Raw genomic sequence first — 20,760 nt, forward strand, 5'->3', positions numbered from 1 at the left:
AGAGGAGCGAGGACCTCACCATCCAGGCTGGGAATTTTAGGAGCAAGGACCTCACTCGTTTCCAGGCTGGAAATTTTAGGAGCAAGGATCTCACTCACTTCCAGACTGGGAATTTTGTGTAACACCAGAGAGGTGCAAAGATCTCTCGTCCAGACTGGAAAATTTCTGGGACAGCAGAAAGAAGCAGAGACCTCCCAGTCAGGCTGAGAATTTTAAGGAACACCAGAAAAGAGCGGGGACCTCACATCCAGGCCCCATTCCGATGTCCCTCTTCTCCCCTGGGCTGGGGGAAGAGTCCTGTGCCCTTTTCAGACAGGAGCCCCCGACAATGCTCAGGTTGGACCCCAAAGATGCTCCAGGACGTGCCAGCACTCGTTTCTCATGTGGCAGGAGCTCAGCCCCAGCACAGGGAAACTCCCGGGAAGCTCCAGGCTCGGCCCCAGAGCTCCCAGAATTCCAGCACAGCTGCAGCACTCCCAGAAGATGCTGGAAGTTCCCAGCATGTTCCTCATGTGAGTGAAGAATGGTTCCCCCCACAAAGAGCCCGGCTGCTCCTCGGGGCTCACAGCCAGCCAGGAACCTTGAGCATCACCTGGAAGCCATCGAGGTGTCACCTTGGACATGGAGGTGACACCTTGAACATGGAGGTGACACATTGAACATGGAGGTGTCACCTTGAAGCCATGGAGGTGACACCCTGAAACCATCGAGGCGTCTACCTTGAAGCCATCGAGGTGACACCTTGGACATGGAGGTGTCACTTTGAAGCCATGGAGGTGTCATTTTGAGGCCATGGAGGTGTCCACCTTGAAGCCATGGTGGTGGCACTTTGAAGCCATGGAGGTGTCATTTTGAGGCCATGGAGGTGCCACCTTGAAGCCATGGTGGTGGCACTTTGAAGCCATGGAGGTGTCATTTTGAGGCCATGGAGGTGTCCACCTTGAAGCCATGGAGGTGTCATTTTGAGGCCATGGAGGTACCACCTTGAAGCCATGGGAGGTGTCACCTTGAAGCCATCAAAGTGTTACTTTGAGGCCATGGAGGTGTCACCTTGAAGCCATGGAGGTGGCACCGCAGAGGTGGCAGCTCTCAGAGAAAGGCAGTGAACCCTACCCTGTCCCCAGGCCTCCTCACAGGGACAGAGGAGGAGCAAAAGTGACCCAGCAGCTCTGCACGCCCGGGGACACCAGGACTTCCCTCCGTGGGACAGCTGTGGCCTGGCCTCCAGGGACAGTGAGGGGCTCCTGCTTGGTGGGAGCAGAAAACCCCTCTTGGGGTGGGGGAAAGGCAAAAATCAGGGAAAGGAGGCAGGAAAACCACGTGATGTAAGAAGAAGATGGAGAGACTTTCTCCCCTGGTGTGCCATCGGTGGCATGCCCACCCTCCTGTGCCACCAAGATGGCATGTCCTGCTGAGGTGACCTTCGGTGGCACATCCTGCCAAGGTGACCTTCGGTGGCACGTCCAAGATCCTGTGCCGCCGAGGTGACCATTGGTGGCATGTCCTACCAAGGTGACCTTTGGTGGCACACCCACCTCCTGTGCCGCCAAGGTGACCATCAGTAGCACGTCCTGCTGAGGTGACCTGATCGGTGGCATGTCCACCCTCCTGTGCCACTGAGGTGACCATCAGTGACATGTCCTGCTGAGGTGACCTTCGGTGGCACGTCCTGCCAAGGTGACCATCAGTAGCACATCCACCCTCCTGTGCCATCAAGGTGACCATCAGTGGCACATCCTGCCAAGGTGACCTTGGGTGGCACGTCCAAGCTCCTGTGCCACTGAGGTGACCATTGGCGGCATGTCCTGCTGAGATGACCATCGATGGCACCTCCTGCCAAGGTGACCTTCGGTGACACGTCCAAGCTCCTGTGCTGCCGAGGTGACCATTGGTGGCACATCCACCCTGCTGTGCTGCAGAGGTGACCATCGGTGGCACGTCCACCCTCCCCTCCTGCCAAGGTGACCTTTGGTGGCATGTCCTACCAAGGCGACCTTTGGTGGCACACCCACCTCCTGTGCCGCCAAGGTGACCATCAGTGGCATGTCCTGCTTAGGTGATCGTCGATGGCACCTCCTGCCAAGGTGACCATCAGTGGCACATCCTGCTGAGGTGGCATGTCCACCCTCCTGTGCCACTGAGGTGACCATCGGTGGCACATCCTGCCAAGGTGACCATTGGTGGCATGTCCACCCTCCTGTGCCACTGAGGTGACCATCAGTGGCATGAGGTGACTATCAGTGGCACGTCCACCCTGCTGTGCAGCCGAGGTGACCATCGGCGGCACGTCCTGCCGAGGTGACCACCAGTGGCACATCCACCCTCCCATCCTGCCAAGGTGACCATCAGTGGCACATCCAAGCTCCTTGTGCCGCTGCTGTGATCATCAGTGGCACGAGGTGACCATTGGTGGCACGTCCACCCTCCTGCTGACCAGCAGCACAGTGCCTGCAGCAGAACAGCCTCCCCACCTCCAGCTCTCCCAAAATCCAGCTTATCCCGGCTCCCTGGAGCGGCACAGGAGGAACCCTGGCCCGGGAGGTGATGGCACCAGTGAGCAGCACCTTTCCCCCCGGCAGGGGACAGAGAGGAGGGGACACAGCAGGCAGAGCCCCCCGCCCGGCCCCGCTGCCCCCCAGTACCTGGGTCTGGATCCTGTTGAGCCCCCGGAACCACAGGATCTGCCCCCGCCGCAGCTCCATCTCGGCGTGGTCGATCTCGTCCACGTCCTCGGGCAGCTCCTCCTCGGGGATCTCCTCCTTGGTGATGCCGTGCCCGGCTTCCTTCAGGAACTTCAGGTGGCTCGTTGGGACGGTGCAGATCAGCTGGGGACATTCGGGGACACAGCAGAGACTCAGCCTGAGGTCGTGCTGAGGTCTCAGGGTTTGGGTTTTATGGTTTGAGGATTCTTTAGCGTGTGGGGCTGAGCTTCGTGCTAAGTGTTGGTGAGCTCTCTTCACAGAGTAGGGAGACAAAACAGTTCCTTCCCCATGGTCCAAATTTCAGATTATAAAAATATCAGGCCCTCTCTATGATCCAAATTTCAAATGATCCAAATTTCAGGCCCACTCTATGATCCAAATTTCAAATGATCCGAATTTCAGGCCCACTCTATGATCCAAATCTCAAATGATCCAAATCTCAAATGATCCAAATTTCAAATGATCCAAATCTCAAATGATCCAAATTTCAGGCCCTCCCTAAGATCAAAATTTCAAATCATCCAAATTTCAAATTATCCAAATCTCAGGCTCTCTCTATGATCTGAATTTCAAATGATCAAAATATCAGGCTCTCTATGATCTAAATTTCAAATGATCCAAATTTCAAGCCCAAGAGCATAAACACTGTGGGCTGAAGAGATAAAAACAAGCAGGATGGGAGTGCATGGGCTAAAGCTGTAATTGCATAATTAACTCCAATATGCAAATGGAGCAGAATTGATAAAAGTGAGAGCCCCCGTGAGCGGTCGTGCATTTTGGGACCATTTTGGGTCCATCTTGGGCTCATTTTGTGACCATTTTGGGTCCATTTTGGATTAATTTTGGGACCATTTGGGGCCATCCTAGGTTCATTTTGTGACCATTTTGGGTCCATTTTGGATTCATTTTGGGACCATTTTTGTTTACTTTGGTTCATTTTGTGACTATTTTGGGTTCATTTTGTGAGCATTTCAGGTTCATTTTGTGACCATTTTGGGTTCATTTTGTGACCATTTTGGGTTCACTTTGTGACCATTTTGGGTTCATTTTGTGACCATTTTGGGTTCACTTTGTGACCATTTTGGGTTCATTTTGTGACCATTTTGGGTTCACTTTGTGACCATTTTGGTCCATCTTGGGTGCAGCCCTGGCTGGGCTCTGGTGCTGCCCAAGGTGGCTCCATGGAGGAGATCCCTTAATAAATCCCTGCTTTATCCTTTAGCTCTGTCTGGCCTCTGCTCTGGCTCAGCCTTCCCAAGGCAGCAGTGCCAGTGCCACCAGCCTGGAGGAGCTGCCAGGACCCGGTGGGAGCACTGGGGATGTCCCTGTCACCGCGGGCCGTGTCCCTCTGCAGCAGGAGGAGACCAGCCACCTCCTCTCCTGCTGCTGGGCTGAGGAGGGGCATCATCCCCTTCCTAAACACCTTCCCTGCAGAAAATCCAGGGAAAACAAATGCAGGGAGAGAAAGATGGGGCAGGATTTTGGGATTGGCCCTCACCTGGCCCCACAGGAGCTCTCCCACTCCGATGAAGATGCACCAGAACCACTGGCTCAGGGTGAGCCCGGAGCAGCTGAAGGGCTTCCCACCAAACTCCACGATAATGATCTGCAGCACACGAGACAGGAGTCACACCCTGGGCATGGAAACGTCCCCCTGAGCCACACTTTTCCCTCTTTCCTGGGATTACAAGAGGAGCGAGGACTTCACCATCCAGGTTGGGAATTTTAGGAGCAAGGACCTCACTCACTTCCAGGCTGGGAATTTTAGGAGCAAGGACCTCACTCACTTCCAGGCTGGGAATTTTAGGAGCAAGGACCTCACTCACTTCCAGGCTGGGAATTTTGTGTAACACCAGAGAGGTGCAAAGATCTCTCGTCCAGACTGGAAAATTTCTGGGACAGCAGAAAGAAGCAGGGACCTCCCAGTCAGGCTGAGAATTTTAAGGAACACCAGAAAAGAGCGGGGACCTCACATCCAGGCTTGGAACTCTATGAAACACATCCCAAATTACTCTAGACCCCAAATCCTGAAATCCCAGGATGTTTTGGGCTTCAAAGGATTTAAAGCCCACCCAGATCCACACACAGGGACACTTTCCACCAGCTCAGGTCACTCTGAGCTCCACAGAACAGAGCCTGCCTGTGCCACAGCCCCTGGTGTGAAAAATCTACTCAGAGAAAAATTCAGATAAACATTCCCAGGCCTTGCTCTGGGAAGTTTGGAGAATTAAAACCATCCTGCAGCTGGTGCTTTGAAGGTGGTGTTCACTTGCACGAGGTGCAAGAAGGGTGTTGTTCCTAATTAGCCAACGGTGTGAGGGGTGTTGATTAAGGGGTGTTGATTAAAGGGTGTTGATTAAGGGGTGTTCATTAAGAGATGTTGATTAATGAGGTCCAACTTTCTCAGAATTGTTAATAAAAGAAATGTATGGTTTCTAATAAATTTGCTTTTTGCCTTCTGAGAACTTGAAGCCTCTGTCACTTTATTCACCTTAATATGACAGCAATGGCCTGGAAACCCTTCAGACAGGATAAAAAAGCACCAAACCAGTTTTCCACCAGAAAGAAATTCCCACAGCCTGATCCAGCACTGTGCCTGGAACTGGGGTAAAAAGCTGCAAGGAAATCCAAATCCTGGGGCTACCATGGCTCTCCTGGATCCAGGAGAGACCCCAGGACAGGGCAGGTCCCTGCTCTGGGACCTCCAAGGAATTTCCAGCTGTGGATACTCTCAGTTCAGTCAGAGAGAAAAAGAAAGATTTCTGCCAGGCAAAGCCTGGGAAAAAGTCTGTGAGGAATGTAAACAATCGATTATCTTGTTTTCCATTCATATTGTTTATAGATGTGTTCTACCACACTGACCTAAGTGCAGTGCACCAGCCAGGTGAAATGTTTTTTACTCTAGGACAGATGGAATTAATGTTCGGATGTTCTCTATAAAAGAGAGAAGTGCTTTTAAATAAACGCTCATTTGCCTTCTGAAGATGGAGTCTTCCCTACCTCAACAGCAACACCAAACCCCTTACTCAAACCCAAACCAAACACCCTAAAAAAATTCCTTTTTGGCTTTTTAGTCCATCCTACAGATTTGGAAAAAGCGTTCCCATGCTCTGGAAGCCATCCCAGCGGAATAACCCACGGAGCAAAGGAAAAACCCCCCCAGGCTGGGGTCACCTGGGCGAAGAAGGTGCCCAGCACCACGCTGCAGAAGATGGGGTTGCGGTAGACGCCCTCGAAGACGTTCCTCTCGCCGTGGATCTTGCGGGCGTTGATCTCGTTGAAGAGCTGCATCATCACGAAGGTGTTGAAGACGATGGTGTAGTGCTCCGTGGGCGGGGAGTGCAGGGGCGCGTTCCGGCCGCTGTCGATGTCGAAAAACTGCTCCCCTGAGCAGGAGGAGAGGGGGTTTGGGGAAGGGAAGAGTTCTCTTCTTCCCTTTCTCCTTTTTCCCTTTCCTTTTCCCCCTTTCCCTTTCTCTTTCCTTTTCTCCTTCCCCTTTCCTTTCCCCCCCTTTCCTTCTCCTTTTTCTCTTACCTTTTCTCCTTCCCCTTTCCTTTCCCCCTTCCCTTCCCTTTCCTTTTTTCCCTTTCCTTTTCTTTTTCCTTTTCCCTTTCCTATTCCCCCCTTCCCTTTTCCTTTTCTCTTTTTCCTTTTCCCTTTCCTTTTCCCCCCTTCTTTTCCCTTTTTTCTCTTTCCCTTTCCTTTTCCCCTTTCCTTTTCCTTTTTTTCCTTTTCTCTTTTTCTTTTTCCTTTTTTTCTCTTTCCCTTTCCTTTTCTCTTTTCCCTTTTCCCCTTAACCCTTTACTTTCCCTTTTTTCCCTTTGCTTTTCTTTTTCCTTTTCCCTTTCCTATTCCCCCCTTTCCTTTTCCTTTTCTCTTTTTCCTTTTCCTCCTTCCTTTCCCTTTTTTCTCTTTGCCTTTCCTTTTCCCTCTTTACTTTTCCTTTTTTCCTTTCCTTTACCTTTCCTTTTCCTTTTTTCTCTTTTCCTTTTCCATTTTCCCTTCCCTTTTCCTTTCCTCTTTTCCCTTTTTTCTTTTTCCCTTTCCTTTTCTCTTTTCCCTTTCCCCCTTCCCCTTTCCTTTCCTTTTCCCCCTTCCCTTTCCTTTTTTTCTCTTTCCTTTCCCTTTTCCTTTTTTCCCTTCCCTTTTCCTTTTCCCTTTTCCCTTTCCTTTTCCCTTTTCCCCTTCCCCTTTCCTTTCCTTTTTCCCCTTTCCCTTTCCTTTTCCTTTTTTCTCTTTTCCTTTTCCATTTTCCCTTCCCTTTTCCTTTCCTCTTTTCCCTTTTTTCTTTTTCCCTTTCCTTTTCTCTTTTCCCTTTCCCCCTTCCCCTTTCCTTTCCTTTTCCCCCTTCCCTTTCCTTTTTTTCTCTTTCCCTTCCCTTTTCCTTTTCCCTTTTCCCCTTTCCCTTTGCTTCCCCTCTCCCGTCCCGCGCGGGCGCCGCGCTCGCTCTCACCGGCGAAGAGCAGGGTGAAGATGATGGTGAGCTGGTAGACGGCGTGGCCCAGGATGTTTTTCATCATGGTGCGGGAGATGAGCGGCTTGTTGCGCCCGTAGGGTTTGCGCAGCAGCAGCGACTCCGACGGCGGCTCCGTGGCCAGCGCCAGCGAGGCGAACGTGTCCATGATCAGGTTCACCCACAGCATCTGCACGGCCTTCAGCGGGGAGTCCTGGGGGAGAGCAGTCACACCACCAAAATAAAGATTTGTTCTCTCTTTGTTTCGTTTTCCTCCTGAAAACCTCTCCAAAATCACTCTTGGGTACATAACAACATCCCAAATATTTCTCCTTTCCTCCACGGCCTTCAGAGAAGAATCCTGAGGGGGAGAGCAGTCACACCACCTAAATAAAACTTTGTTCCCTCTTTGTTTTGGTCTCCTCCTGAAAACCTCTCCAAAATCACTCTTGGGTACATAACACCGTCCCAAATATTTCTCCTTTTCTCCATGACCTTCAGCAGGGAGTCCTGAAGGGGGAAAGCAGTCACATCACCTAAATAAAACTTTGTTCTCTCTTTGTTTTGGTCTCCTCCTGAAAACCTCTCCAAAATCACTCTTGAGTATTTAACACCTTCCAAAAACATCCCCAAATATTTCTCCTTTTCTCCACAGTCTTCAGAGAAGAGTCCTGCAGGTAAAGACTGGGAGAACACATCAACATGACCAAAATAAACATTTTTTATCCTTCTTTGTTTCACTCTCCTCCTGAAAACCTCTCCAAAATCACTCTTGGGTACTTAACACCTTCAAAAACATCCCCAAATATTTCTCCTTTTCTCCATGGCCTTCAGCGGGGAGTCCTGAGGGGGAGAACAGTCACACAACCAAAATAAACCTTGGTTCCCTCTTTGTTTCACTCTCCTCCTGAAAACCTCTCCAAAATCACTTTTGGGTACTTAACACCTTCCAAAAACATCCCCAAATATTTCTCCTTTTCTCCATGGCCTTCAGGGGGGAGTCCTGAGGGGGAGAACAGTCACACCACCTAAATAAAACTTTTTTTCTCTTTAGTTTCACTCTCCTCTTGAAGAGAACTCCAGAATTGCTCTGGGGTATTTAACAACTTCCTAAAACACCCCTCAAGATATTACTGCTTTTCTCTTGAGACTCCCATGTCCCACCCACCCAGGTGAGACCTTCAATGTCCCACCTGCCCAGATGAGCTCACCTGGGTGATGCAGGCACTGGTGAAGGCCATGATGATGCCATCACTGTGTTCCACCCAGCCAGGTGAGACCTTTAATGTCCCACCTACCCAGGTGAGACCTTCAGTGTCCCACCTACCCAGGTGAGCTCACCTGGGTGATTCAGCCACCAATGAAGGCCACAATGATGCCACCACCATGTCCTACCTGGCCTGGTGAAAATTCACATGTCCCACCCAGCCAGGTGAGACCTTCAGTGTTCCACCTGCCCAAATGAGTTCACCTGGGTGATGCAGGCATCAAAGTCCACGATGATGCCACCACCATGTCCCACTCACCCAGATGAGACCCTGCATGTCCCAGCCACCCAGGTGAGACCTTCAGTGTCCCACCTACCCAGGTGAGCTCACCTGGGTGATTCAGCCACCAATGAAGGCCACGATGATGCCACCACCATGTCCTACCTGGCCTGGTGAAAATTCCCATGTCCCACCCGCCCAGGTGAGCTCACCTGGGTGATGCAGGCGCCGGTGAAGGCCACGATGACGGCCACCACGTTGACGGTCAGCTGGAACTGCAGGAACTTGGAGATGCTGTCGTAGACGTTGCGGCCCCACATGACGGCCTTGACGATGCTGGTGAAGTTGTCGTCCGTCAGGATGATGTCCGAGGCCTCCTTGGCCACGTCCGTGCCCGCGATGCCCTTGGGGACAAAGGGACAGTTTCATGGACGTTCCCGGCAGGAAAAGCCCCCGACGCTGCCCAGAAAGCTCCAGAGCCTTCATGGACATGCTCTGAGGGAGCCCAGGTGGCCCAGACAGAGCCATGGTGCAGAAAAACTGGGAAATAGGTGGGAAACGGGTGGGAAATGGGTGGGAAACGGGTGGGAAAACGGATGGGGGAAACGGATGGGGGAAACGGATGGGGAACAAATGGAAAACTGACAGGAAAACAGCTGGGAAACAGATGGAAAACTGATAGGAAACAGACAGGGAAACAGCTGGGAAAATGCTGGAAAACAGATAGGAAAATAGACAGGAAAGCAGACAGAAATCTCCTGGAACACAGCTGGGAAAATGCCAGGAAACAGCTGGAAAATGGCCAGAAAACCAGCTGGAAAAGAGCTGGGAAACAGGAAAACGGACAGGAAAACGGACAGGAAAACAGGAAACAACTGGGAAACATCTGGAAAAAAAGGTGGAAATCTCCTGGAAAACGGCTGGGAAAATGCCAGAAAACAGCTGGAAAATAGGAAAACAGCTGGAAAATAGCTGGGAAACAGGAAAACAGACAGGAAAACAGCTCTCTCCCCATGCCAGGGATTGGCTCCATCCCGGGCTGGGCGCCTCTGCTGGGAGCTCAAAGGAGCGAGAGCTCGGCCCGGAGGTTTCTGCCCCAACCCCGGCCCCAAAAATCCCCAAAAATCCCCCAAAATCCCCGGCAGCGTCTCCAGGGCAGCGGGCCGGGCTGTGCTTCCAGGAGCCAGCACAGCGAGGCGCTCGCCCCGCAGGAATTCCAGGCAGGAATTCCAGGCTGTGCCCAAAAGGAGATTCCCCAGATCCCAATCCCACCTCAAAGGGGACATCCCTGCCCGTGGCAGCACGTGGGGTTTAGGGGAACAGCCCTCCCTGCTTCTGGAATTGCGTTTGGATGTCCAGCACATTCCTAAAAACGCTTCCCAAAAATCTCTCATTTGCTCGAAGCTCCCTGTGCAGCCTCCCCACCCAGCTCCTGCTCACCTCCCTAAAATTAATCCATAGGGAATCTGTGAAAAACAACAGGTTTATTTCCCTGCTCCTTTCAGACAGCATAAAAAAGCATCAAGCCAAAATTTTCCACCATTCCCAAAGTCTGATCCAGCACCGTGCCTGGAATTGGGGTGAAAAACTGCAGGGAAAACCAAATCCTGGGGCTCCCATGGCTCTCCTGGATCCAGGAGAGACACCAAGACAGGGCAGGTCCCTGCTCTGGGACTTCCAAGGAATTCCCAACCCCTTGCTCAGACCCAAACCCAACATCCTAAGAAAATTCCTTTTTGGGTTTTTAGTCCATCCCACAGATTTGGAAAAAGGTTTCCACGGTCTGGAAGCCATCCCAGTGGAATAACCCACGGAGCAAAGGAAAACCCCCTACCATGGCAAACCCAACGTCTGCTTTCTTCAGGGCTGGGCCATCGTTGGTGCCATCCCCCGTCACAGCCACCACCTGCCTCTGGTCACCCACGGTGCTGTCGATGATTCCTGCGAAGGAAAGGAGAAATGAAACCCCCACGGGAAGGATCCCAGCCTGGATCGGGCTGGAAAATCGCCAGGGAGGAGCCCCTGGGGAGGGCAGTGCCCACCTTTCACCAGGGTGTGCTTGTCCGTGGGCGAGGAGCGCGCCAGCACCCGCAGCTTGGGCCAGATCTTGTCCAGCTGCTCCTGCTCCACCTGCAGCAGCAGGAAAAGGGAAGTGATTCCCCCCCAGGAATCTTCTGTCCCGCCTGGGAGCAAATCCCAACTGGGACGGGGCAGTGGCTTCACCCCAAACACTGCTGAGCACCCCAGCAGCTTCCTTATCCGAGGAAATTAGGGAAAGCCAGCAGGATTCGGGAGAGGTATTGGGATCGGGAAAACCCAGCAGGGCTCGGGAAAGCCAGCAGGATTCTGAACACCCATCAGGATTCGGGAAACCTCTCAGGATTTGGGAAACCCATTGGGATTCAGGAAACCTCTCGGGAATTGGGAAACTCAGCAGGGCTTGGGAAACCTATCAGTATTCGGGAAACCCAGCAGGATTTGGCAAGCCCAGCAGGATTTGGGAAATATGTCAGGAGTTGGGAAACCCCTCAGGGTTTGGGAAACCTCTCAGGAGCTGGGAAACCCCTCAGGATTTGGGAAACCCAGCATGATTTGGAAAATTCATCAGGATTTGGGAAACCTCTCAGGATTTAGAAAATTCATCAGGATTTGGGAAACCCAGCAGGATTTGGGTTAACCCCTCAGGAGTTGGGAAACACCTCAGGATTCGGAAAACCCAGCAGGATTCGGGAAACCTAGCAGGATTTGGGAAAACTCATCAGGATTTGGGAAACCCAGGAGGATTTACAGGATTTGGGAAACCTCTCAGGATTTAGAAAATCCATCAGGATTCGGGAAACCCATCAGGATTTGGGAAATCCATCAGGATTTACAGGAATCAGGAAACCCCTCAAGATTTAGAAAATCCATTAGAATTTGGGAAACCCAGCAGGGCTTGGGAAACCTCTCAGGATACAGAAAACCCCTCAGGATTCGGGGAAACCCAGCAGGATTTGGGAAACCCCTCAGGATTCAGGAAGCCCCTCAGGATTCAGGAAACCCAGCAGGATTTAGAAAACCCCTCAAGACTTGGGAAACCCCTCAGGATTCGGGAAACCCCTCAGGATTTAGAAAACCCCTCAAGACTTGGGAAACCCGTCAGGATTCGGGAAACCCGTCAGGATTCGGGAAACCCCTCAGGATTCGGGAAACCCAGAAGGATTTGGGAAACCTCTCAGGATTTAGAAAACCCCTCAGGATTCAGGGAAACCCCTCAGGATTCGGGGAAACCCGTCAGGACTTGGGAAACCCATCAGGATTCGGGGAAACCCCTCAGGACTTGGAAACCCCTCAGGACTTGGAAACCCCTCAGGACTTGGGAAACCCCTCAGGATTCGGGAAACCCAGCAGGATTTGGGAAACCCCTCAGGATTCAGGAAGCCCCTCAGGATTCAGGAAACCCAGCAGGATTTAGAAAACCCCTCAAGACTTGGGAAACCCCTCAGGATTCGGGAAACCCGTCAGGATTCGGGAAACCCCTCAGGATTCGGGAAACCCAGCAGGATTTGGGAAACCTCTCAGGATTTAGAAAACCCCTCAGGATTCAGGGAAACCCCTCAGGATTCGGGGAAACCCGTCAGGACTTGGGAAACCCATCAGGATTCGGGGAAACCCCTCAGGACTTGGAAACCCCTCAGGATTTAGAAAACCCCTCGGGATTCGGGAAACCCCTCGGGATTCGGGACCCCCCCCAGCACTCGGGGCTCCCAAGCTGCCCACCTCTCCCTTCTCGTTGCGGATGAGGCGGTTGAACTCCTTCCCCTCCAGGCACAGGAAGTCCTCCCCGGGCAGCAGGATGCCACACTTGGTGGCGATGGCGCGGGCGGTGTTGATGTTGTCCCCCGTCACCATGCGGACGGTGATGCCCGCGCGCTGGCACTTCAGGATGGCGTCGGGCACCTGGGGACACGGGCAGGGTTGGCACTGGGAACTGAGAGTTTAACAGGGTAGCAATCCGTTTGGATTTGGGTGGAATGTGCCACTTTGAGCTTGCTAAATGTGCTGTTTAGTCTGGTGACTGCAGGCCTGGCGAAGCTACCCCAGCTAAGGAGAAAGAATGCAAATTTCCACACTGAAAGGTAAGAAACAAAAAAAAACTCCTCGGACCTTAAAACGAGCAGGGCAAAGTAACCCAAGAGTTCTTTCTGTACTTTCTGACAAAAACTAAGTACAACTAGCTGTAATCATAATGTGAAATCAGCAGAACAAACATGCATTGACCTATTGTGAAATTTTATACATATAGAAATTAATAAGAGTAACAAAAAAGGATGAGGAGTTCTCAGAGGTTCACATATCCATTAAAGGAAATGAGTCCTGACATGCGTCCACAGCACTGTAAATAAACATAACCATTCCCTACAAATCTTTATTGGAAATGTGGGGTTTGATTTTTCACCCGCGTTTCAGAACCCAAGGTGAGGGGACACAGGGGACAGGGACTTCCCCAGCAGCTCTGGGGTTGCTGTCACCACATTTTAATAAATCTTTGCCTCCTCGTCCTAAAAGGATCTGGAAAAGGCTCTGGAGGGGTGGGGGAGCTGCATCTGCCACCCCAAGGGGATGGGACCTCACTGCCACCTTGTTGTCACCTCCCTGGGTGCCAAGGCCGTCCATAAAAGCAGGAATTTCATCCTCTGCCACCCCTCTGCTGGGTTTAGCCATCAGGGAGCAGAGGGGGAAGAGAGGAAATTGGAGTGAGCAATGAGCAAATCGAATCAGGAGCCTCCAGAGCCGCTGCAGCTGGGGATCCCTAATGCAATTCCCAGATTGCCAGATCCCTGAACATCTCATCAGGGACCAGGGGAGCTCCAAACTGCATCCAGAGGCAGGAACAGGGGGATTATTGCATTAGCCAGCACACAGCTCAGAGGGAAAACCAGCTCCAGCAGCCCAGGGATTCTTCCTGGCTGTTTCCATCCGCCTTTGGCGCAGCCTGGAGCAGCACAGACCCCAAGGATCGGGAATTTTGGGTGCCGTGGCATTGTTTTGTCCAAAAGTGGGAGAGAAATGCCCACAGCAGGGAGCTGGGGGCACATCAGGGATGGGCAGAGAGGAGCTGCTGGAATTCCTGAGGGGAAATCAGGGACGGGCATAGTAGAGCTGCTGGAATTCCTGAAGGGAACATCCAGGATGGACACAGGGAGCTGCTGGAATTCCTTGGGGGAACATCCAGGATGGACACAGGGAGCTGCTGGAATTCCTGAGGGGAAGTCAGGGATGGGCACAGAGGAGCTGCTGGAATTCCTTGGGGGAACATCCAGGATGGGCATAGAAGAGCTGCTGGAATTCCTGAGGGGATCATCTGGGATGGACACAGAGGAGCTGCTGGAATTCCTTGAGGGCACAGCTGGGATGGACACATGAAATACTGAGGGGAACATCCAGGATGGGCACAGGGAGCTGCTGGAATTCCTGAGGAGAAATTAGGGATGGAGATAGAAGAGCTGCTGGAATTCCTTGGGGGCACATCCAGGATGGACACAGGGAGCTGCTGGAATTCCTGAGGGGATCACAGCCCTGAGCAGCAGGAAAAGGGCCGGGAGCAGCCCCGGCCAGGGGGGCCAGGTGGGATTTGGTACCTCGGGCCGTACGGGATCCTCGATCCCCACCACAGCGATGCAGGTCAGCTCAGACAGGATCTCGTTCTCGCTGTCCCAGTCGGGCTCCGGCTCCGCAGGGAAATCCCGGAATGCCAGGCAGATGGTCCTGAGCCCGTGGCAGGCCATGGGCTCGATCACCTTCTTCACCATCTCGTCCCTGTCCTTCACCTTGAACACCCGCGGCTCGCCGTTCTTGTCCAGGATCTTGGTGCACCTGAGGGGAGCGGGAGGTGAGGCAGTGGCACGTTCCTGGCACCCCAGCCACTAAAAAGGGGCTGTTCCTTTTTCACAGCCCCCTCCAGATTACCTAAACCCACCCAAAAACCACTCGGCACGTTCCTGGCACCCCAGCCACTAAAAAGGGGCTGTTCCTTTCTCACAGCCCCCTCCAGATTACCTAAACCCACCCAAAAACTACTCAGCACGTTCCTGACAACCCAGCCACTAAAAAGGGGCTGTTCCTTTTTCACAGTCCCCTCCAGATTTCCTAAATCCACCCAAAACACACTCAGCACATTCCTGGCACCCCATTTCCAAAAAGGGGCACATTCCCCTTCCACAACTCCCTCCAACTTCCCCAAACCCACCCAAAAACCACTCAGCACGTTCCTGGCACTCCATTCACTAAAAAGGAGCTGTTCCTTTTTCACAGCCCCCTCCAGATTACCTAAACCTACCCAAAAACTACTCAGCACATTCCTGCCACCCAAATTTCCAAAAAGGGGCATATTCCCCTTCCACAGCTCCCTCCAAATTTTCCAAACCCACCCAAAAACCATTCAGCACATTCCTAATACCCCATCCAAAAAAGGGGCTATTCCTTTCTCACAGCCCCCTCCAACTTTCCCAAACCCACCCAAAAACAACTCAGCACGTTCCTGGCACCCCATCTATAAAAAGGAGCTGTCCCTTTTTCACAGCCCCCTCCAGATTACCTAAACCTACCCAAAAACCACTCAGCACATTCCTGCCACCCAAATTTCCAAAAAGGGGCACATTCCCTTTCCACAACTCCCTCCAAATTTCCCAAACCCACCACAAAAAAACACTTGGCATATTCCACAAAAGGGGGCTAACGCTTTCTCACAGCCCCCTCCAACCTTCCCAAACCCACCCAAAAAACCACTCAGCACATTCCTAACACCCCATCTACAAAAGGGGGCTGTCCCTTTCTCACAGCTCCCTCAAACTTCCCCGAAACCACCAAAAAAACACTCAGCACATCCCTACCACCTCATGTACGAAAAGGGGCTGTCCCTTTCTCACAGCCCCCTCCAGATTTCCCAAAAAACCACTCAGCACATCCCTAACACCCCATCTACAAAAGGGAGCTGTCCCTTTCTCACAGCCCACTCCAACCTCCCCAAAACCCACCCGAAAACCATTCCTGCTTCCATCTGGACATCCCCTTTCCCTCCAGCTTCCCCAAAACCCCACCGGGCACCTCCCAACACCCAGCCCCATGCCCCCCTCGCCCCGTGGGGCAGCCAGACCCCCCAGCTCCGGGGGCTGGGGCAGCAGCGGGGTTTACTTGCGCAGGATGATCTCGGAGGCGCCCTTGCTGTACATGCGGAAGCCGCCGCCGCCGCTCCTCAGCACGGTGCTCATGGACTTGCGCACGGAGTTGAAGGTGTAGACCTTGTAGAGCTTCTCCTCGGGCACCTCGTTGCGCACGGCCTGGTAGTCCTGCTTCAGGTCCAGCACGAAGCCCAGCAGGGCACACTCGGTCTTGTTGCCCACCTGGCGGGGCAGCCCCCCTTCCTTCTCCGGCGGCTGTAAAAAAAGGATGGAGAGGTGGGGCCAACCCCAGGCGTGGCAAGCACGTTTCTGGATCTCTCAGTATTTTTTCATACAGAAGAAAGAGAACAATTTCTATTTCTGCTTCTTGTTTTTCCCACGTGGAATGTGTTTGTGGAATTCTTTACCTGGGTGATTGCTGGGTTGGATTCTGGGGAGGATTGTTTGAGCCTGGTGGCCAATCCAATCCAATCCAATCCAATCCAACCCAATCCAATCCAATCCAATCCAATCCACCTGGGGCTGGGCTCTCCAGAGAGAGTCAGGAGTTGTGAGTTAGATTTAGTAGATTTGTAGTTTTAGTATCTCCTTTAAATAGTATACTAATGTATTATAGTATAGTTGTAATAAAGAAATCATTCAGCCTTCTGAGCTGAGTCAGACATCAGTATTTCTGCCCACCAGTTCACCTGCATTTACAATAGGATGGAGTGATGATGGAACAATGGATGGAGTGATGGATGGAACGATGCCTTAACTTTCAGCTTTTATGTTTTCCAGGCTCTGTGCTGCATTAATAAATAACTCTGAACTGCACGAGCTCTCCTCACAGCTCAGGCACACAGAACAATCCTTTTCCAGCCCCACAACCAAGGGCACCGCTGCAGCTTCAGCCCCCAAAAACAACAAACAACCCCAAACAACCGGGAATAGGGGAGAGCAACCTGGGAGGATAGGACTGCATCACCTGGAGCTGGAATTGGACAATTAACCCCAAAATGGAAATGGACCAAAACTTATAAAAGTGTCAAAACTCATGACTCTGAGTCGTGGAGCCATGGGCAGGTTCTTGTGCTGGCCAAGGTGTGTCCTTGAAGGTTCACCTTGGGCGGGTAGAACAGGGGACAAGGTGAGGGGACACAGGGGACACAGCAGCTCTGGGGTCACTGTCACATTTTAATAAATCCCTGCTTTACTCCATTAACTCTGTCCAGCCTGTGTTCTAGATTCCCACTCAAGGCACCGGGACACCCCTGAGCTTCGGTGCTGCAGCTCACCAGGATTTTGGAGGTGTAGGCAGAGTTGATGGCCACGCCGTGGACGATGAGGTCCAGGATTTTGGGCAGGATGGCCTCGGGGTCGGGGATCTGGCGGTAGTGGGTGTCCCCCACGTAGGCCTGCACCACGGTCATGCGGTTCATGGTCAGCGTGCCCGTCTTGTCCGAGCAGATGGCCGTGGCGTTGCCCATGGTCTCGCAGGCGTCCAGGTGCCTCACCAGGTTGTTGTCCTTCATCATTTTCTGCAAACACCCAGAAGGTCAGGGCTGAGCTCACCCCGGTCACCCCCATCCCTCCTCACCGCCCCAAACCTCACCTTGACGGAGTAGGCCAGCGAGATGGTGACGGCCAGCGGGAGCCCCTCGGGCACGGCCACCACCAGCACGGTGACGCCGATGATGAAGAACTTGACGAAGTACTGGATGTAGATGGGGGTGCACTCGGCCAGCCAGGGCCGGCCCTGCACCCCAAAGGTGTCGATGACGAAGTAGAGCACCAAGATGATGACGGTGATGGCCGACATGATCAGCCCTGGGGACGAGGACGAGGTGAGGGGACACAGGGGACAGGGACAGCCCTTCCTCACCAGCCCTGGGGACACTGGGGACAGGGTCAGCCCTTCACCAGCTCTGGGGTCACTGGGAACAGGGACAGCCCTTCACCAGCTCTGGGGTCACTGGGGATGGGGACAAGAATGAGGTGAGGGGACACAGGACAGGGTCAGCCCTTCCCCACCAGCCCTGGGGACACTGGGAACAGGGACAGCCCATCCCCACCAGCCCTGGGGACACTCGGGACAGGGTCAGCCCGTCCCCACCAGCCCTGGGGACACTGGGGAACAAGCAGAGCCCTTCCCCACCAGCCCTGGGGACACAGGGGACAGAGACAGCCCTGTCTCACCAGCTCTGGGGTCACTGTCATTGTCAGTGTCACTCACCTGCCTTCCCGATCTGCACCGCCAGGCGCGTGAGCTTCCCCTGCAGCACCGACTTCTCCTTCTTGGGCACCTTCACCTTCTTCTTCTCCTTCTCCTCGTTCTCCACCCCCTCCTGGCTCTTCAGGGGCTGGATCTCTAAGGCCACACCATCCTGAGTTTTAGCTACAGCCCGGGGGGCAAAACAAGACACCACGTGTGAACAGGAGAGACCCAGGCCAGCCTGGAGGACACCACTGAGGAGGATGGTGGTGGCAGAGAGAGAGAAAGAGAGAGAGAGAGAAAGAGAAATCCAGGACAAGAACCACTCCCGACCACACATGCGTCCGAGCACATGGAAGCTCCGTGTCCTGGGCCCTGCCACCTCTCTCCGGGGTGGTTTTCTGCCATCTACCCCCTGCCCATGGATAAGGGATCCTCAGAGGTGACTGTGGCACCCGTCACACCTCTGCAAGAGACCCTCTAGGCCAGATTTTGGGGTCTCTTCTGGCCTCTAAGCCTGCAGAGGACTGGGAGCGCTTTGGGATGAGCCCAGAGATGCCCCCAGGTCCCCAGCAGGAACCACTGGCCAGGGAAGTGACGGAGGGGGTGGGATGGAGGGGAGGGTTAGAGACTGGCATGGAGACTGAAGAGCAGGGAGCCAGGGAGCCTCCAATCCCAGCCTGGAGCCATCCATCCACCACGCCTAGGGGACCCGAGACAGCCGGGCTTCCTGCTCCTAAAACTGGGCTCATCCAGCTGGAAGGCTGCCCTGGGGGAAACCCACGCCTGGAAGCTTTGGAGCCCACCAGAGGCTCGTGCTGAGCTGCTGGAGCAGCAGAACATCCCGGGACCTGTCCCCTTCCTGAGGCCACCCCGGAGCAGCTCCACAGGGGAACCTCGACGGTGACAAGAGACCCGACACGGACACAACAAAGCACCCGGACACACCTGAGGGCAAGGAGGGCAACTCAAACTGCTGAGAGAGAGAGAGAAACAGAAACAGAGAGAGGGGTGCAGAGAGAGGTGCAGAAATGGGGCTTCCTCCACAGCCTGCAAAGAACAGGGTGAGAAACACTGGCGAGGAGACGCTCACGGAGTCGAGGCCATGGCAGGACAGGGTGCAAGCGTCCCGTGGGCCAGGCCCTGGCAGAGATCTCATCCCAGGAATGCCAGGAGGGCACCTCAACCACCAAACCCCTGCTGGGACTCACGGAGCTATCCCAAGAAAGGGATGCCGTGCCAGAAGTCCCGCTGGAAGAGCCTTGTCCTCCCTGAAAAATGGCTTTTCCCCATGTAGGAACAGCAGGAAGGTTCATCCCAGTGATGCCTGAGGATTTTAGCTTTTATCTTTTTCATACATTTATAAATTTTAGCTTTTTTTCCATAAGTTTTATGGACATTTATAAATTTTAGCTTTTATAAATGTATACATTTTATAGATATATAAATTTTAGCATTTATACATTTTAGCTTTTCTCTTTTCTGTACATTTGTAATCCTGCAGTTCTTTAGTGTGTAAATCTAAACTCTATACACAGTGGGAGCTGCTGCTTTCCCATTTTTGCAAAACAATTCCTCTCCAGGCCTGGCAATCAAGGACACCTCACTGCCTCAAGCCAGAGAGATGGGAACAAAAATGATTTGGGGAGGAGCAAACTTGGGTTAAACGACTTCATTACCTGAAGCTTTAATTGGAAGATTAACCCCCAATACGCAAACAACCCAAACTTATAAAAGCGTGAAACCCGTGGTCCATTTCTGGCTGGGTTTCATCTGCCTAAATGTACCTGGAGGCCCTTCAGTAAATAAAACTGCTTTTTATTCCCTTCATTCTGTTTCTGGGCAGTCCCACCAAGGCACCAGCAGCCCGTGCCGGGGTTTTGGGGACAGTTTTGGGGATGGTTTTGGGGACACCAGGACGCCGTGCCAGGGGACCCTTGCACCCTGTCCCGGAGAAACGAGGCGAGAGTCCCGCCGGAGCAGCAAAGAGCACAGACTGATGAGGAGAAGGAAGGAAGAGGAAGGAGGAATGCTCGGTAGTTAGTGTGGTGCTGGTTCAAAGGATGGAGAGGCTGGCGTTACCTTTGTTGCGGTTTTCGGGGGCTCCGCTTTTTTTACCTGTTCAAAGAGAGAAAGGGGGGAGGGCTGAGCACACGGAGCCGAATTCCCCATCCTGGGATGCTCCGAGGGGGTCACTCCTGTGGTCACCCTCGCCTTGGTCCGCACTGCTCGAGGCTCCAGAGCTCCCTGGGCACCCCATTGCCAAGGATTCTGATTTTTCCCACCTGCAAATCACCCCCAAAACCCGCAGAGTGCATCGAGGGTGCTGGAGGTGCCTCAGGTTTTCAGGAGGAGAAATCATGGAGCAGATTTTCAGGAGAAGAAACCCTCCTGCAGCTCCAGGTCCTTCCCTCCCGCTGCCATCAGATCCATGGAGCAGATTTTCAGAAGAAACCCTCCTGCAGCTCCAGGTCCTTCCCTCCCACTGCCATCAGATCCAGATGGGAAGCTCAGACTTGTCCCCCACCATGGGCAGCCCCAGACCCAGAGCAGGGAGGTGTGACCGCCCCAAAATCTGTCCAGGTGGCACACGGGGGTGCCCATGGCTGCTGCACCTCCACCAGCTTCAGGTGACAAGGGTTTGATGCCACCCCACAGCTCCCGTGGGGACAAACTGGTGGCACCCCGCGGCCTGCTCTGCTCCCACATCCATTGAGCTTGAAGGCTGGGAAAGCTCCAAGCACTGGGTGGATCCCAGGGCAGT

At 53.2% G+C, this 20,760-nt stretch overlaps 1 protein-coding gene across 3 annotated transcripts in view; it reads right to left on the minus strand.

Annotated features, from left to right (window-relative positions):
* The window catches only part of ATP2B4 (ATPase plasma membrane Ca2+ transporting 4), a 74,511-nt gene that overhangs the window by 12,796 nt on the left and 40,955 nt on the right, over positions 1-20,760 (minus strand). For 2 of the 3 annotated variants that reach the window (XM_077789074.1, XM_021538795.2), the window contains exons 7-20: positions 20,079-20,114; positions 18,018-18,179; positions 17,397-17,611; positions 17,080-17,322; positions 15,816-16,057; positions 14,264-14,498; positions 12,402-12,581; positions 10,685-10,772; positions 10,477-10,583; positions 8,855-9,046; positions 7,156-7,369; positions 5,877-6,088; positions 4,201-4,308; positions 2,643-2,825 (exon numbers count right to left, since the gene is read on the minus strand). In XM_077789074.1, the coding sequence (XP_077645200.1) occupies positions 2,643-2,825; positions 4,201-4,308; positions 5,877-6,088; positions 7,156-7,369; positions 8,855-9,046; positions 10,477-10,583; positions 10,685-10,772; positions 12,402-12,581; positions 14,264-14,498; positions 15,816-16,057; positions 17,080-17,322; positions 17,397-17,611; positions 18,018-18,179; positions 20,079-20,114 (2,417 nt within the window). The remainder of the gene's footprint in view (positions 1-2,642; positions 2,826-4,200; positions 4,309-5,876; positions 6,089-7,155; positions 7,370-8,854; positions 9,047-10,476; positions 10,584-10,684; positions 10,773-12,401; positions 12,582-14,263; positions 14,499-15,815; positions 16,058-17,079; positions 17,323-17,396; positions 17,612-18,017; positions 18,180-20,078; positions 20,115-20,760) is intronic. The other variant, XM_021538796.2, reaches the window with a different exon arrangement.

The sequence above is a fragment of the Lonchura striata genome, chromosome 30 (genome assembly GCF_046129695.1).
Source record: "Lonchura striata isolate bLonStr1 chromosome 30, bLonStr1.mat, whole genome shotgun sequence".
In the NCBI taxonomy this organism is placed as follows: Eukaryota; Metazoa; Chordata; class Aves; order Passeriformes; family Estrildidae; genus Lonchura; species Lonchura striata.